Here is a 17907-nt window from a genome sequence, read left to right on the forward strand (position 1 = left end):
AAATAAATAAATAGGGCCCGGCGCGGTGGCGCAGTGGTTAAGGTCCTCGCCTTGCACGCCCGGGATCCCATACGGGCGCCGGTTCTATCCCAGCAGCCCCGCTTCCCTTCCAGCTCCCTGCCTGTGGCCCAGGAAAGCAGCAGAGGACGGCCCAAAGCTTTGGGACCCTGCACCCGCGTGGGAGACCCAGAAGAGGCTCCTGGCTTCAGATCGGCATAGCATTGGCCATTGCGCTCACTTGGGGAGTGACTCATCGGACGGAAGATCTTCCTCTCTGTCTCTCCTCTCTGTCTCCCTGCCTTTCCAATAAAAAAATAAATAAATAAAAATAAATCTTTAAAAAAAATTTTAAAATATATAAATAAATAAAACCACTGGATGGCTATGATCACAAAGTTGGGAAAGAAATAAAAATAAACAGCTATCTGCAAGATTTATCTGTTAATAAATACTGAGAGGTAGCAATAAGAAAAGCAAATATCCCAATACAAACATGTAACAAACTTGAAACCTAACAGCAAGAAATATATAGTTACAGTAAGTCAAATTACAGTAGAGATTAGGAATTTTCCTTTTGAAATATTTTTTAAAACACAAACATTTTGGAATCAGTATATGGCATAGCATGTTAAGCTGCTCCCGCAGCATCTGAATTCCATATGTGTACAGGTTTCAAACCTGGCTATTCACTTGCAATCCAGCTCCCTACTGCTGTGTCTGGGAAAACCACAGGGGATGGACCAAGTGCTTGGGCCATGCATCCATGTGGGAGACCCAGAAATGGGTCTGGTTCCTGGCCTGGGCCTGGTACAGCCACAGCAGTTGCGACCACTTGGGGGATGAACCAGTGAACAGAAGACCTCTCTTTCTCTCCTTCTCTAACTAAGCCTTTCAAATAAATGTCTTTTCTTCTTCTTTTTTAAAAGAAGAAACAACAGTGAATACAAATTCTGACATGACAGTGAATACAAATACCTATACTTGAATTTATTGAGGAAAAAACCGTAAGGCATTGGTATCTTTCTTAAGTTACACATTTCTATTTAATAAATTACATAAACACTTATAAACACTTAATATCCTTCCATATAATCCGCTCCTCGGATCTCGGTGAGCTGCTTCAAAATGTAATAAGACACCAATAAGTATAAAAGAAATATGTTTCTGGCAGGCCAAATAGTAATTTACAAATTCTCACCTATATGTGGCTGCTGAGCTGCTGCTAAAGCATACTGCTGCTGCTGGGCTGCAGTTAACTGCTGAACGGTGAGTGCACTAGTCCTCTGAAAGAGCTATTAGGGAAAACAATATTACAGATTATTGTCAAAACATTCAGTTCCAGTTAGAAAGTGGTGAGCAAAATATTTAAACACTTATTTGAAGCACTTTCAAATACAGACATTGTAGTCAATAAAACTAAGTATTCAAGAGCATCAGCATTCATGTCAATGCCCCGTAACAGTACAGGCTGCCCCAGTAAAGAGCTAAGAGAGCTTCTTGCAGGAGCATTCCTCACCTGCTGCTGGGAATTGTAGTCAAACAGGCCCACAGTTGCTCCTGAAGAGTCCATTGGTACCTGATTACCAGGATAATCAAACTGTAAAGAATCCAGACCAACTGGTTCCATGGCATCCAGATTCTGAGCTTCAGGATTTGTAAAGTCTTCAACCAGAGGTTTATTAGCTGTAGGATTAGGGATAGGCCCCAATCCTTCCGGGGGATTAGTATTGGGACCCAGGCGCTCAACTACTTCAGTTGGAGAGGCTTGACGACTTCCAGGAGTACGACTACGGAAAGAAAACAGTATAATCAGGTGCCAGTATTTGGCTCAACTGGCTAATCCTCCATCTTCAAGTGCTGGTATCCCACATAGACAACAATTCGTGTCCTGGCTGTTCCACTCTGATCTACCTCCCTGCTTAAAGCATGAGAAAGCAGTACAGAATGTCCCAACGCTTTGGATGCTGCACACATGTGGGAGACAGAGAAGGCTCCCGGTTTCTGGCTGCAGCTAAGCTCAGCTCCAGCTGTTGTGGCCATTTAGGGAGTGAACCAACAGATGGAAGATCTTTCTGTCTCTACTCCTCCCTGCAAATCTGGCTTTTCAATTAAAAAAAATACCATCAGTAAAAATAACATATCAATAATTGAAATGGCAAGTAAGATAAATAATGTAATACATTCATTTTGTGGAAATAAAAGAGAAAATAAAAAATTCCTGCTCATTAATCATTCACTTTACCACTTTTTCTATCTAATATGACTTCCTCTTAAAAGTTGATGTGTTTCAATATACTGATGACTATGAGGCTCAATGTGAATATTCACAAACCCTTCGACAGGTAAGTGAAAGCTGTCAATAGTACTACAACTTAAGCTTACACGTCATAGACAAAACAAATAGAAAGCATGAAAAGTACACCAACCCCAAGCAGATATGGGAAAACTTGAAACCTAAACCAAACTCACTCATCACACCACAGCCCATCGGCTAGCATTCTGCTATAATAGCTTGTTCAATAATATATATTTAAGGGGAAAAACAGGACACAAGGATTCACTGCATCGAGTGACTTAAAGGAATACAACCTGGATTGCAGCAGGAAAGCACTGAACCAAGACAACAGAATGATCCTGGCTGATCTTAAGTGTGACATTCAGCAAATAATCCCATCTCTAAAGGTCCAGTTCCTTATTAAAACTGAAGATGATCTGGGGTTCCAACGAACATTCACAAAAGGTACTAACTGTGAAAGCTTTCTATGAGGGTTCTCCAAAGACATCTTTATCCTACCAAACTCCACCAGTTTAAACAGTCAGAAGGAAATGTTCAACACTGCTTGTTAAACATTAAGTATACACAGCATAAGCATAATTTTTCTTTTTTTTTTCCGATAGGCTGGTGCTATGGCATACAGGACTAAGCAGCCACAAGTGCTAGTCTGAATCCTGGCTGGTCCACTTCTAATCCAGCTTACTAATGTACTCAGTAAAGTATAAAATGACCGAAGTTGTTCTTGGATCCTTGCCAGCCTGGTGTACCCAGATGCAGTACCAGCATCCTGGATCCAGCCCAGCCCCGCCAAGCATGGCAGCTTTTGAAGAGAGAAGAGTAGATGGACTATCTGACTCCGACTCACTCTCTCTGTAACTCTGCTTTCAAATAAATAATCTTTTACACAAAAGAAATACCACCATCTGTAACATTCCCAAGAAATTTGTAAACACAGGACTGAATTTAAAGCATCAGCTTCTCTCCTTTTATAATCCATTATAATCTAAACTCTAGGATTCTTTCTTTCCCTTACAAGAAGTGGAGTTTATTGTTTTGAGGAATCATGCTTTCATAATATACTAATATAAATGCATTAAGTAAATAGTAATAACCACTTTAGGCAGCTTTTCAGTTGTTACATCTAAAAACACCTGCTTCTTCAGGTGCTCCAATTAGCATAAACCCTCACATGTAGAGTAGTTCACAACACAATTCCTTAATTAAAGAGATTACTCTCCAGCTAGTTTCACGAACCTACTTTAAAGGTTAGATGTCAAATTCATTTCCTTTTTACACAACTAATTATTTACGTATTACCATTCCAAAGATTTTTTTTTGTAATGTGGAAAATGCAGGAAGAAAACAAAGTAAAAAAGATTTTGCTTTCAAGAAAAAAAAAAAGCCTCCCACAAATATATAATTTGTTTCAGTTCTATTCTAACAAACTGGTGAAAACATTTATCAAAGATGTGCTGGGACAGTAACCATACAGCCACAGTCATTTTTCTGAAATATCTTTTTCAAGTGTTAACTGATACTTCATCTAAAATAATCAATTTGTATAACCTTTTACAATTTATATGTAGCAAAAAGAGGAGGCCATGCTAGGAAAAAAAAAAAACCCTCACATGCAATCAGTAATGCTATTTTCTGGCTATAGTTAACCTGTGTTAGCACTTCAAATATAAATGGATAATTTTTTATAATCAACTGATTGAAAAACAAGCTAGGTAAACAGCTAGAGTAAAACCAGGAAAAGGTTCTAAAACTCAATAGCATTAGTTTCCTATTGAGAAGTTCACTGGTTTGGGATGCTTTTCTGCACTTAAACAGAAAAGATATATATATTTTAAAAGTATGCTATTTTCTGAAATTATATAAATGTAAAATACACAAGCAATCAGGTGCCCGTACTCTAGTGTGAACTAAGAGTTCATCATTCACCATATCTGAAAGAAACAGACCATCTCCAGGCAAAGGCCCCAGAGTAGTGCAAAGTACAGGATATCAGTGTGAAGAAGCCAGTCCTGAATATGCAAATGAATAAAACCAACAAGTAAAAAAAGATGCTTAACTGCTAATTCTCGGCTGTCTCTAATATGCTCATTACGCTCCGTTTTCAGGAACCAGCATAAGCACAAATTCAAACATGCCAAGAAAGGTCAGTGTTCTTAGCTAAACTTGTCTCATTTTCAAGAAAAAGGAGAAACAGAAAACAAACAAAGGACAGAAGAGGAAAAGTCACTGTAGACAGAAGGGAGACAGGTAAAAAAAAAAAAAAACATACACACAATTCATTATATTTTAGAAGCAAAAAGTTCATTGAAAAATGAGAACAGTTTCTAAAATCATGTACTTTTAAAGCTCATAATCATTAACTAACCTCACTTATATAAAGATTAGATTAGCACAAAGTACCAAGGGAATAAGTCTAAGCTGTAAAAATGCTAAAGCCACTCACGCTAACTATTCACAATCCCTATAGCTACATGCTTTCCTCTTGAGAAAGTCAAAATCTTACTTAAAGTCTTTGCAATCAGCATCCATTCCATTTGGCAAACCTCTGCCATTTATTTTCGAATCCTCCTCATCTCCTTGTTTAAGATCTCTGTTTTGGTCCTCCTCGAATGGAGAAGCCTTGCCTTTCTCAACTCCTTTCTCAGCTCCATCTGCTTCAGCGTCTCTAGTGCCCTGAAGAAAAAAGAATCTGATTGGTTCGGGAAACTTAACAAAACACACAAAAAAAGACATCAAAAGGTGATTTAAACTACACTATAGTACATGTAAACAACAAAGCATTCAATAAATTTAATTTTCTAGCCAAGTGATTTATGGAAGGCCAAAATAATTCTGTAGAAACTAATGAATTTATAACAGAAGGGCTAAGGCAACCTTAACTATAGTGGTGCAAAAAGCAGAAATAGCACAAACCAGAGGAATATATGTAATATATCACCAATACTGTTTAGTCACTTCCAGACCAAGGACTAGCAGGAATAACCAAGATTAATTCTGCAATTTACGCTGTAAAGTTAATATGGTCTGGTTTATTTGGCAACATATTTCCAATGGCTCTGATTTCATGTATTTCAATTGGCCAAATAAAGAAAACAAGAACGTATATAACTATAAAATTTCTTTTAGCTGTAGGAAAACATGGGAAGACTTAATCAACTTAAAAATAAAATGGAATGAAATAACCAACAAATATTTAATATATTAAAAAAAAAATACTTACGAAAGTTCCCTTCCTAAATCGAGAATCCAATTTATCAGCAGGAGAAGAACTTAATACATATTCTACCATGCTCACACCAAGGCCTCCACTTTCGGATCGCGGAGACAGAATCGCATTTACTTCACTGTTTCCATGAAAACCCTGTCCAGATCTTCTCTGTACCATAATAGGCTGGGACATTGAATGGTCTGTTTAAAGAAATGATACAATTACATACTTACATTTTTAAGCTAAACAGTGTGACTATACAAATTAATACTCATGTAAGAAAAATAATTTAATTTTATTTTGAATATTGCTAATCTCCATAAAATCTACAAATTATTGACACTGGCTGAGACATAAATCATTAAAACACAGAAACAAATGGGGAAAAAGCCTTAACAGTCAAATTAAAAGGGTAAATAGGTACACATTGATCCTCAAGATTCAGCTGTCTGCAAGCACCACGCTAGAAAGTTAACATGCTTCTGGTGTTTTTTCATTTATTTGTATATTTTGCTTCTAACGATTCATAATAGACTTTAGAGATAAGAATAAAAAGAACTTTTCTTGGAATATTTATTTTTATTGCAAAGTCAGAGATATACAGGGAGGAGGAGAGACAGAGAGGAAGATCTCCTGTCCGACGACTCAATCCTCAAGTGACTACAACAGCCGGTGCTATGCCGATCTGAAGTCAGGAGCCAGGAACTTCTGGGTCTCCCAGGCAGGTGCAGGGTCCCAAGGCTTTCCCAGGCCACAGGAAGGGAGCTGGATGCAAAGTGAAGCTGCCGGAATTAGAACCGGTGCCCATATAGGATCTTGATGCATTCAAGGCGAGGACTTTAGCTGCTAGGCTACCACACTGGGTCCAAAACTCCTTCTAAACTCACTGCATTTTTTTGAGCCCAAAGGACAAATTCAGAACATTGCCATAAGGCTAAAGATGAATGAATTTAGAAAAAAACAGAAATACCAAAGTACTTTCTATTTTCAGTGGAAAAAGTGAGGTATCTCCTAAAATGATTCAAAAATTCAATCTAGGGCCCAGCGTGATTGCATAGTGGTTAAAGTCCTCACCTTGCCCGTTCCGGGATCCCATATGCACACCGGTTCTAATCGCAGCGGCCCCACTTCCCATCCAGCTTCCTGCTTGTGGCCTGGGAAAGCAGTCGAGGATGGCCCAAAACCTTGGGACCCTGCGTCCATGTGGGAGACCAGGAAGAGCTCCTGATTCCTGGCTTCAGCCAGGAATGGCTGAAGCTCCAGCCATTGAGGCTGCTTGGGGAGTGAATCATCGGATAGAAGATCTTCCTCTCTGTCTCTCATCCTTTCTGTATATCTGACTTTGTAATAAAAAATAAAATAAATCTTTAAAAACTAATCCAATCTGGGGACTGGCGCTATGGCACAGTGGGCTGGGCCACTGTCTGTGATGCAAATATCACATGTGAATGCTGGTTCACATGTGTTTTGGCTATTCCACTTCCAATCTAGCTCCTTGCTTATGCATCTGGGAAAGCAGTGGAAGTTAGAAGATCCAAGTATTATGGGACCCTGCCATTCACATGAGGCCCAGATGGAACTCTGGGCTCCTGGCTTTGCCTAGCCCAGACTCAGCTACTACAGCCATCGGGAGGTAGACCAGAAGAGAGAAAATATTTCTGTCTATCCCTCTAATTCTTTCTTTCAAACATTTCCATTTCAGTGCCTATTTCCCTGACAGACCAGCCATCATTTCATTTCATTTCATTCAGTCATGCAGACTTTCAAAGTCAATTTACTCCCTAGAAATGCTAGGCATTGTACCATGTAGGGGAAATCTAAGAACCAACAAGTCTCTGCCCTCATGAAAAGCAGAGCTTGATGAGAGACAATCCTAATGAGATCTGAGTGTTTCAGGACAGGTGTTGTGGTGAAGCGGCTGCTTGGGATGCGCACATGCCACCAGTGGTTCCAGGGAAGCAGCAGATGATGGAACACACACCTAGATTCCAAGTAGTCATGTGGAAAATGACCTAGGATGAAATTTCTGGCTCTAAGCTTTGGCCGGGTTCACCCCAGCTATTGCTGGCATTTGGAGTATAAACCAACCAATGGTTGATGGATCCTCTACCCCTACGCTGCCTTTCAAATAAACATATGGCTCAGCACAGTAGCCTAGTGGCTAAAGTCCTTGCCTTGCACATGCCAGGATCCCATATGGGCGCCAGTTCCCTTCCAACAACCTGCTTCTGGCCCGCGAAGGTAGCTAGGAACGGCCCAAGGCTTTGGGACCCTGCACCTGCATAGGAAACCTGGAAGAAGCTCCTGGTTCCTGGCTTCATTATCAGATCAGCTCCATCTGCTACGGCCACTTGGGGAATGAACCAGCAGATGGAAGATCTTTCTGTCTCTCCTCCTCTCTGTATTTCTGAGTTTCCAATAAAAAATAAATAGCTCTTTAAAAACAAATAAACAAACATAAAATCAATTCAGAAAAGTACTTAAACAGAAGCCAGTGTAGTGCCCCAGTGGGAAAGGGAGCTGTCTAATCCAGTCCCCTGGCGGGGGACCAGGTGTCAGGGATAAGGGTTAGTAGAAGGCCCAAGGGTTTGGACTGCTGTCACTTATGTGAGAGACATGAATGGAATTCCAGGTTCCTGGCTTGGGCCTGGCTTGTAACAAAGCTGCTGCCATTTGGGAGCAGAAACAGCAAATGAAGGTCTCTCCCTCTCTCTGGCTCTGCCTTTCAAGTCAACAAATAAATCTAGAAAGAAAAAAGTACTTCAGCTAAAATAATCCAGAACACTTTAAAAATTGTTAAGATGCATGAAGAACACTGGGTCTTCACAGTCTTAGAATCCCAAAGGAAGTGGTGTTTAAGCTGAATATCAAGAGTAAAGAGTTATAATGAATAAAAAGGATGTTACAGAAACCAGCATGTTCAAAGGCCATGTGTCCCATGGGAATGCAACACTATCAACCTAAAGAACACAGCTGAGCTGAGGAGGAGTATGGTACATGACCATTCTCCTGCAGTAATGGAAAAAGAACCTTTCATAGAATAAGTCCTACAGAACAACGAATATTTGTATATGCCTGGCATTCATTAAAAGTTCGGTAAATAACTAACTCCATTCATTTCTAATTTTCTCATGCTTCCCAATAAAAGAGTAAGATTCATGTTCTAACTGGAACTGTACAAGGAGCTGACTTCAACAATATATGTTACCCTGACATGCTCACTTCCTTCAGCCTTGAAAACAATTACTACACTGTGCTCAAAGACACTTTGCTTGCAAACATCCTAAAAACTGATTCTGTTAAATCAAGTTATTATCCATTGAATTTTTAAAACACATACATCAATCAAACAAGCACATGTACCCTTAACAAACAAGGTGCCATTTGTGGGGAAAACAAATCATTGTTCAAATTACAGTTATTTTAAAATTATGAGTCTAATCTGATATGGGTTCACTGTAACATAGAAAAAAATTGCTGGAGAGTAAAGATTACACATTATTTATATTTCTGTTCTCCAATATGGTTCCACTACTACTAGTGGAACGCAAGTATTTTAAAGAAATACTTGGCAATTAACAGCCAACAGTATAAACTTCATTGGTAATTATCATCTAGAAATGTGTTTTCTATTACTATGGTCATTATCCTCAACTTTTCTTCGTAAAGCACAGGAATCACACACAGTCACAGATTAGTTCCCCTTGGACAGGTGAGCTCGGGGCTGCCACAGCATTTTACGTCCCTCTGGCTATGGCTACTGTCTACTACTGGAGAGCAGAAATTCATTAGTTACAGCCATTTAACACAACTTAGGATTAAAATTCCTAGGACTAATGTCATGCATCCCCTATTTTAATGGAAATTCAGAATTTTTAGCCAGAGTTAATTTTAGAAATACATATGAAAATCTTGTGATAAACTTTTAAGATTTATTTTATTTTTAAAGCAGATTTAGAGAAGGAGAGGGAGGGGGAGAGGGAAGGGCAGAGGGAGGGAGGGAGAGAGAGAGAAAGAGTGAGAGAGAGAGAAAGAGAGAACCTTTCAATTGTCAGTTCACTCCCTAAATGATCTAAAGCCAGGATCTCCCAGGGTCTCCCAGGAAGGTGCTGAGATCCAAGATCTTGAACCATCCTCTGCTGCTTTCCCAGAGCATAAACAGAGAGTGGATTAGAAGTGGAGCAGGAAGAGGCATGAACCAGCACCCATACGGGATGCCAGCTGCAGCAGAGGATTAGCCTGTTGAGCCATAGCACTGATTCTGATAAACATTTCTAATCAAGCAACTGCTTTCAACATCTAACTGCTGCTTTAACAAAATGCATTATAATGACTTACGAAAATCCTCCAACATCACATTCTCCTCCCAATATTGTCAGGAGATATACAGGGTTTAAGGAAACATACAAATCTATTCATAATTTTCACAATACAGCAGTAACTTACGAGAAGTTCCCCATGCAGTCTCTCTCCATTCATCATCCCCAAGAAATATGCCTTTTTGTCCATCTTTTGTTGAATCATCAGGTTCCCAAAACTTTTTGGTAGGTAGAAGCTATTTAGGGAGAAAAAAATTACATTTAAATTTTATTCTAATTGCAAAATATGGTAGGGTAGCAACTACATCAATAAGAGGTATCAATTTTTAAATGCTAACAAAGTTTCAGAAGGACCCCATTTTCTAAGTTGTCATATTCACAACAAAAAACCTTTTGCTGGTTTTTGAGTACTGGTTCCAGAAATTCCAGGTCTAAGCAAAGCCCACTTCTGACTTTTCTACATTCTTTTTCAAATATTTTTGTTCCTGTTCTTGATATTAAAATTCTTCAAAGGACTTGCTAAATTTCTTGCTCAAAAAAAAAAAAGGTAGCAATGTCATAGGAATAATGAAATGTTTTTCCTTTTGCTTCCAAGTACTGCCATACATCTGTCAAGAAAGAAAATAATTCTTCATTCCTACCTTAGTCATTCAATGAACGTCAGTGTAACAACTCTGACTAGCTCCTAAATGTATCAATCAGGAAAGTTATGCATGATGGAAAATACAGACCTACCAACACCCCTGAGATGGTGAGCTGAAGGCTCTGCTCTATCCTAGTCACAGACTCAGCACACAGACTGGGGTCAAATCATTCACTGACTTTGCCTCTGTGAAGGGAGTGATCTTATTTTCAAAGAGTTCACAAGCATACAACCTGTACTAAAATATAACTATAAACTGAGGTCTAAGAGATAACAAATCATGTGTGTGTATGTGGGGGGGGAGGTGTTTGCATGGGTGCTGGAAGATCAAATTGGAGATGATGAGGAAGATATAACAGAGCATAAACAAAGATAAAACTTAAGGGACCGGTGCAATACTTCAATCTTCTATCCATTGGTTGACTCCACAAATGGCTGAAATGACCAGTATCCCATATAGTTGCTGGTTTGTGTCCAGGCCCTCTCCACTTTTCATCTGATTCCCTGCTTATGGCCTGGGAATGCAGCAGAGGACGGCCTAAAGCTTTAGGACCCTGCACCCGCATGGGAGTCCCAGAAGATACTCCAGGCTCCTGGCTTCAGATTGGCTCAGCTACAGCAGTTGTGGCCACATGGGGAGTGAATCATCTGACAGAAGATCTTACTCTGTCTCTCCTCTTCTCCATAAATCTGACTTTCCAATAAAAGTTATAAATCTTTAAAAAAAAAATAAAAATAAAAATTGGCTGAGATCCAGTGGGGCTGGCTCAGTGAGTCAATAGGCTAATCCTGCACCTGCAAGCGCCAGGTTCCTATAGGCTGGCTGGTTCATGTCCCAATTGCTCCACTTACTGATTTAGCTCCCTGCTTGTGGCATGGGAAGGAAGCAGAAAATGGCTCATGACCATGGGCCCCTGCATCCACATGGAAAACCAGCCATTGAGAGCATTTGGGGAGTGAACCAGTGGATGGAAGATTGCTCTCTCTCCTTCCTATAAATCTTTCAAAAATAACTTTAAAAACCTAAGTAATAAACTACATCTTGGACCAACTTGCAATTGATGTGGCTGGGCAAGCATTCCTATCAGTGCCCGCTGCAGTGATGACAGACACTGTTTGGGAGTGCATGGGAGACCTGGATTGCAGCCTGGCCCACACGTGGCAGTTGTAGCCATCTGTGATGAACCAGTATCTTGCAAGTAAGTAAAACTGTAAAACAAGGGTTAGCTCTGCAAAACCTCAAATAAAGCTGCTGCTGCCTGCAGCATCTGCATTCCATATGGGCACTGGTTCCAGTCCCAGCTGCTCCACTTCCAACTAAGCTCCCTGATAACACGTCTGGGAAAGCAGCAGAGTAACACAAGCACTTGGCCTTTTACCTGTGTAGTAAGACTCAGATGAAGCTCCTGGCTCTGGCTATTTGGGGAGTGAACCATAAGATGGAAGATCTATAACTGCCTTTCAATCAGATAAATAATTAATAAATAAATGCATAAAACACAATTTACATAGTTCTATAGGAAAAGACAATGCCTGTCAGACACTTACCAGGTATGCCTGTTATGCCAAGCATGGCATTTTGAGTATCTCTTATTTTATAAATACTTGTAAGGTTACCATGCACAGCAAAATAATATAACAGCTAAAATCAAAACTTTTATTCTAATAATTCTGGTGTGTCAGTTTCAAATACTTAAGACACAGACACAAATACATTTAGAAAAATTATTAGTTTGTGGCCAAGAAAGCAGCTAAATATGGGCAACTACATCCAAAAAAGTTTTAAAAAGTTATCAGATGCATGGAGCAGAACAGCAATAAAAGTAGAGGTTTACCCCTGGAGACTCTTACTGAAATAGAAATAAGAAATCACTTACTGAAAGCAAGGTGAAGGATCCTGACATAATTATAAACTGTATTATGCAACACCATTTAATAGTAGTTCCCTCATTCACAAAAGCTGTGTGTCAGAGCCAGGTCACTCAATATCCATTGTCATCTGCTCCTCTAGCTTTCTAACCCTTTCTGATCAAGTAGGCCCTTAAGAAAGGTTTACAGGTGGACTACCTCATCTCCTAGTCAGGCTCCAACATACCGCCTCAAAATAAATGAAACAGGGCCTGGCGGCGTGGCCTAGTGGCTAAAGTCCTCGCCTTGGACACACCAAGATCCCATATGGGTGCCGGTTCTAATCTCAGCAGCTCCACTCCCCATCCAGCTCCCTGCTTGTGGCCCAGGAATGCAGTCGAGGACGGCCCAAGGCTTTGGGACCCTGCACCCGCACGAGGAGGTTCCTGGTTCCCAGCATTGGATCGGCGCAGTACCAGCTGTTGCAGTCACTTTGAGTGAATCACTGGATGGAAGATCTTCCTCTCTCTCTCTCCCCCTCTCTGTATGTCTGACTTTGTAATAGGAATAAATAAATCTTAATAAATAAATAAATAAATACAAAGCTCTGTTCCAATAGTTATACAAACAATACCTTATAAACAGATTTTCCTAATAACAAACCACTTTGTAAAATCTCAAACCAACCATAGAAACAAGACTCAAAATCTTGAGGGAATTAAATGTTGATGTTCTCATTATGTTCATATAAATATAACTTATCCATATTAACACACTTCTGAAAACAGGGATGCTAATAATTACATCACAACAGGAATATTTGGATAACCTAGGCCAATCAGGAGGATAAAGTCACTTCACCTACCACAGAAATTCATGAAAGGCAAAAGAAAAATGCTAAAATCAAAACTGTGGGGCCCGGTAGCATGGCCTAGCGGCTAAAGTCCTCACCTTGAATGCGCCAGGATCCCATATGGGTGCCGGTTCTAATCCCGGCAGCTCTACTTCCAATAAAAATAAAATAAAAATAAAAATAAATCTTTAAAAGAAAAAACTATGTAGGAACCAAAACAACGTAATTTCCTAGAATCCATTTTTTAATTAATAGTTTTCATTAATACGGTAAAAAATTTTTTATATTAATAGTTTAAAATTTTTCAATTCATACTATTTCTTTACTATTCCTTAACAGCAACAGCACACATGTTAAATGTTATCAGTTCTAATGGTAGTTAATACTATAAACAATTAAGATATTTACAAGCCGTTTAGACTATTGTTCAAGCTTTATTATGTGGCCTTGGACCATTAATTAACCTTCTGAACTTCAGTTTCCTCACTTACAAAGAAATCAAAGCTCTACTGTAAGTCATAATGAAGCAAGAAAAAAACAAGTAAACTGCTTAGCAAACAACAGCAGTCACACAAATATTAGGTGCCTTCACTAACGCAAGTTAACTTATTACAAAGATTTTGCTTATAGCTCCCTATCTTTCTTTTCCCCAGTGAATCTGACTCTAGTGGGGAAATAAGACCCACTATTTATCCAGAGCAGGTGTCCAAGAGTCATTCTGCACAGGGAGAGTGAGCCGAAGCTGAGCTGCCCAAGGACAGCACCACCGCTGCTAAGTGGCAGCACCACAGCTGCAGCCCACTCTTCACGCTTCCTTACATGAAGATATTTTCTTCTCAATCACAGTCTAGTCTGCCTACTACTTTTGAAAATTTCCAATATTATGACACCACTCAAATAATGAAAACTACATTGATATGGTATCATAATATTTTCTCCAGTGGATAAAGTTTTACATAAAACTACAAGATAGGGATTAGGTGAACCAACCCATGACCAGCTATTTAAACACAACTTTAAACAGATGGTTTTCAGCTTAGTTATCCATCAAAGCTAGAATTTAAAATATACGTGAACCACAGAAAAGGTTACATTTCAAATTAATCAGTCTTACTCAAAGTCTTTCCACTGGTGAGAGATTTGAGTCAAGGCAAGACTACTTATCCTATGTAATACATTTCTACTTTACCACACTACTTAAGATCGTAGGTATTAAATTAGCTTTATAATGTTTTCCTTAAATATCATTTTAACAGAAAAGAAAGGAGGGAGCACTGAAACCCTGAAAATTCTCTCTGAACAAAACACATAATTCTCTAATTTAAATTCCGGGTTCCCAAAAGAATTCCATGCAGGGTCCTTTTTTCTGTTATTTAAAAAATAAATAGGAACCCAGTTATACGAAGGGACTTCAAAATGTTCATGAAAAATAGAAAGATAAAAAATAAAAAACAATTCTTTTTCAACATAAGCTCGAATAAGACATTTCTGTAAAAAATGGAATCTGTCAGTCAATCCCCAAAGAACAGAGGATACTGAAAATGTAACCATGTCAATGCAGTCTTTTTACAATAACCAGGGGAAAAAACAAACAAACAAAAAAGAGAAATGGCTGCCCATTTAAAGATTTTTTTTTTTCAGATTACAAAACCAAAGTCAGAAAGAGCCAAATTAGATTAATGTCTAATGATTTCCCTGGGAAATTCTGCCTTGTTTGATAAGAGAAATGAGCAGGAACACTGTTGTGGTAGACATTCTTCTGCTAAACATTTGGCAAATATTTCCAAATACTCTCTTAATAAACAGATGTTATAATTCTTTGGCCCTCCAGAAAGTCAACAAAGAAAATGTCATTATTAAGCATTGCAAAAAGCTGTTGCCATGACCTTTATTCTTGATCGGTCCACTTTTGCTTTGACTGGACCAATTCCATCTCTTGGTAGCCACTGCTTTGATTGTACTTTATATATAGGATTGTGCTGATAAAGCCATGTTTGACTTCCAGTTTCAATTCTTCGGAGAAGTCCATCAGGATCTTGATTCCACTTACTTAAAACTTTCTTTGAAAGCTCTGCTCTTGCCTGCAGCTGATCTGGGCACAACATTTTTGGCACCCATGGGGCAGAAAGTTTGCTCAGCTTTAATTTTTCGGTCAAAATTGTGTAAGCTGAACCAGTTGATATGTCAATGGTATTAGCTATTGCTTCTGCTGTTAATCTTCGGTCCTCCTCAATTAGAGCACGAACAAGATTAATTTTTTCCTCACAAATTGATGTGGAAGGCCTGCCACTGCGGGCTTCATCTTCAACATTGTCTCGTCCTTTCTTAAACCGAGTTATCCATTTGTAAACTGCTGATTTCTTTGGGGCACTGTCCCCATAAACTTTTCGTAAAGCATCAATAATTTCACCATTCTTCCAACCAAGCTTCACCATAAACTTGATGTTTGTTCTTGCTTCAATTTTAGTAGAAATCATGTTGCTCTGATATGGCTCTTTTCAAACTGATGTCTTATCCTTCTTAGTCTCAAACTAGATCCTGTTCAGACATGTTATAACAAGTTAGTACGAGTTTAACTGGGTGTAAAAAAATTTTTGAAATCCATGCATAGTGTTTTCCTAATACACATTTTCCATGAACTTTTTGAAGACCCCGCGTATATGCACCAACAGCCTGGAGAAGACGACACACATGCCTCTACGAGGTGTGACTGGGACACTGCAGAGGAAAAGCCGTCTCCCATGCATTAGTTTTGCTCCTTTTTAGCCACACGACATACTGTAAATCAGTAGTCTTTTGACAAAAATGTGCTACTAGGGAAAAAAACAGAAAGGGCAAGTTTATGGATAGATGAATACAAATCTGTTTTTCTTTCTAGATGAACAAACAGAAGAGGCTGGCCTACTCACGATGGCTCCGTTAAAGCCATCACAGACAGCAATACAAAACCCTAGAGCATTCGAAACCAGTCCTATATATAAACAGAACGCTTCTGTACATTAGAAATTTACAACACTTAAGATACAATAAACAAAAATTTATTTCAAAACTAGGGTAAATCTATTAAGATTCTGCGTTACCAAAAAGTAAAAATAAAAAAACAAAAAAAGCCCACAAACAACTTCAGAAAACTGAAGAGCCAGAAATCAAGGCTGCTTTTAATTTATTCCAATGAATGAATTCTGGGATGAAACAAAAAACAAAAAAACAAAAACAAAAAAACCTCACCTGTCAGGAAAGGAGGAGAAGACTGGTGAGAGAGAGACAGGCTAAGAAGGAAATCCCAGAAGGTTCCCTGCTGCCTGTGAGATGAGGAAAGATAGAAAGGCTTGTGGGAGAGAACCCAGAGACAGAAATCGGAGGCTTCTTAGCTATCTTCTAGATGTAACAGTATCACTTGGTAAAGTGTTAAGAAAAAAAAACTTAATAAAGACAGTTTGCTTTAAAAATACTTTTTAACTGGATGATAATCAGACGCACTGACCTTCGGTAGCAGGCAATCTAAACCTTAGTGAACGTTACAGAGTATCTGACATGCTCATTAATAAAGTCCAGATTTAAGCTTACTCCACTGAACATACAAGAATATTTCAAAATGTCTTTGGGAAATGGAACCAAAAGGAAAGTTTCTTTTGGCATAAAAAAAATTCTTAAATCCATGCATACATGTGGTCTTCAAACAGTTCATGGAAACATGTCTGTGAAATGAATCAGGCATGGGTTTAAAAATTTTTTGCACGAAAATAAACAAACATCTTAAAATTCCATTTCCCTTGAATACTGATACATTCTTAATATGCAAATCAATTCTTCTCCAAAAACCCTACATACCCTTCTCTCACCCACGAAACTAAACTCTTTCATTACCATTTCAGACATTTCAACATTCTTGTAACTCCAAAGTGACCTTTAGAGCTAACAAATATTATTTAGAAAAGGAGTGAAAAGAGCCAATTTGTAAACAATACATAATAAAAGTTGGGAAGTAAAGTACAGGGACTCTAACTATAATTATTTTAGGGTTGTGCCTCCACTTACTCTTCAAAGAATCACTAAGTCCAAGTTTGTCATAGCTAAAAGGCTGAAACACTGCTCAAAAACTGCCTTTAAGAAATTCTGTTTTCTAAACACAGAAAACAAGTGGCAGGAAAAGATCAGCCTTTTCCATGCTTCTTCATTTCCCCATAAAATAAATAATGCCTAAGCAGACACAAGCTTTCTTTTTATTTCTTTCTTTTCTTTCTTTTTTTTTTTTTTTTTTAGTAAGAAGCTATTCTTAGGACCCAAAATTTTACCTTATTCACTAGACTAACAAGTTTATTTTGGCAATACTTGAGCTTAAGCACTTTAACTCACCACTCATCCTTAAATCAGTCCTCTGAAAATGACAAACTCTTTGGAAAACGCTCTTCTGAAGAAAGGGAGGGTTAGCTAGCTGCAAGGTGCCCTCTTGTGGCCCAGGGGAGAGACTGGCCTCTGCATCTGAGAAGCACAGTACTGGACGGAGTGAGTCTCAGGAAGGTCTCTCAGCCACCAAAGTAAACAATCTCCAGGAGCAAGCCTTAAAATGACATCACTTAGGTCTTCTTATTGTTACCTTCTATCATTAAAGTCCATACTATGTTAGTGGCACAAAATATGACAGAGATTTGACCACAAGAGTATTCTTAAAGTTTCCTAAATGCCCAATAAACAGAAAATTAATTTTTGATGTCTCAAAATAATTAATGGTGAGGTTAAATT

The 17907-nt window shown here is 38.7% G+C and overlaps 1 protein-coding gene across 22 annotated transcripts in view; it reads right to left on the minus strand.

The window, feature by feature from the left end:
- PUM2 (pumilio RNA binding family member 2) overlaps positions 1–17907 on the minus strand; it is a 77799-nt gene that overhangs the window by 45785 nt on the left and 14107 nt on the right. For 10 of the 22 annotated variants that reach the window (XM_040992889.1, XM_040992887.1, XM_040992885.1 and 7 more), the window contains 5 exons: positions 9948–10056; positions 5514–5701; positions 4797–4966; positions 1517–1787; positions 1199–1292 (listed from right to left, as the gene is read on the minus strand). In XM_040992889.1, coding sequence (XP_040848823.1) covers positions 1199–1292; positions 1517–1787; positions 4797–4966; positions 5514–5701; positions 9948–10056 — 832 coding nt within the window. Of the gene's footprint in view, positions 1–1198; positions 1293–1516; positions 1788–4796; positions 4967–5513; positions 5702–9947; positions 10057–10336; positions 10340–15050; positions 16278–17907 lie in introns of those variants that run through there. The other 12 variants (XM_040992895.1, XM_040992894.1, XM_040992896.1 and 9 more) reach the window with 7 other exon arrangements.

Source organism: Ochotona curzoniae, unplaced genomic scaffold, assembly GCF_017591425.1.
Source record: "Ochotona curzoniae isolate NIBS_2020 unplaced genomic scaffold, NIBS_Ocur_1.0 contig_883, whole genome shotgun sequence".
NCBI classification, from domain to species: Eukaryota; Metazoa; Chordata; class Mammalia; order Lagomorpha; family Ochotonidae; genus Ochotona; species Ochotona curzoniae.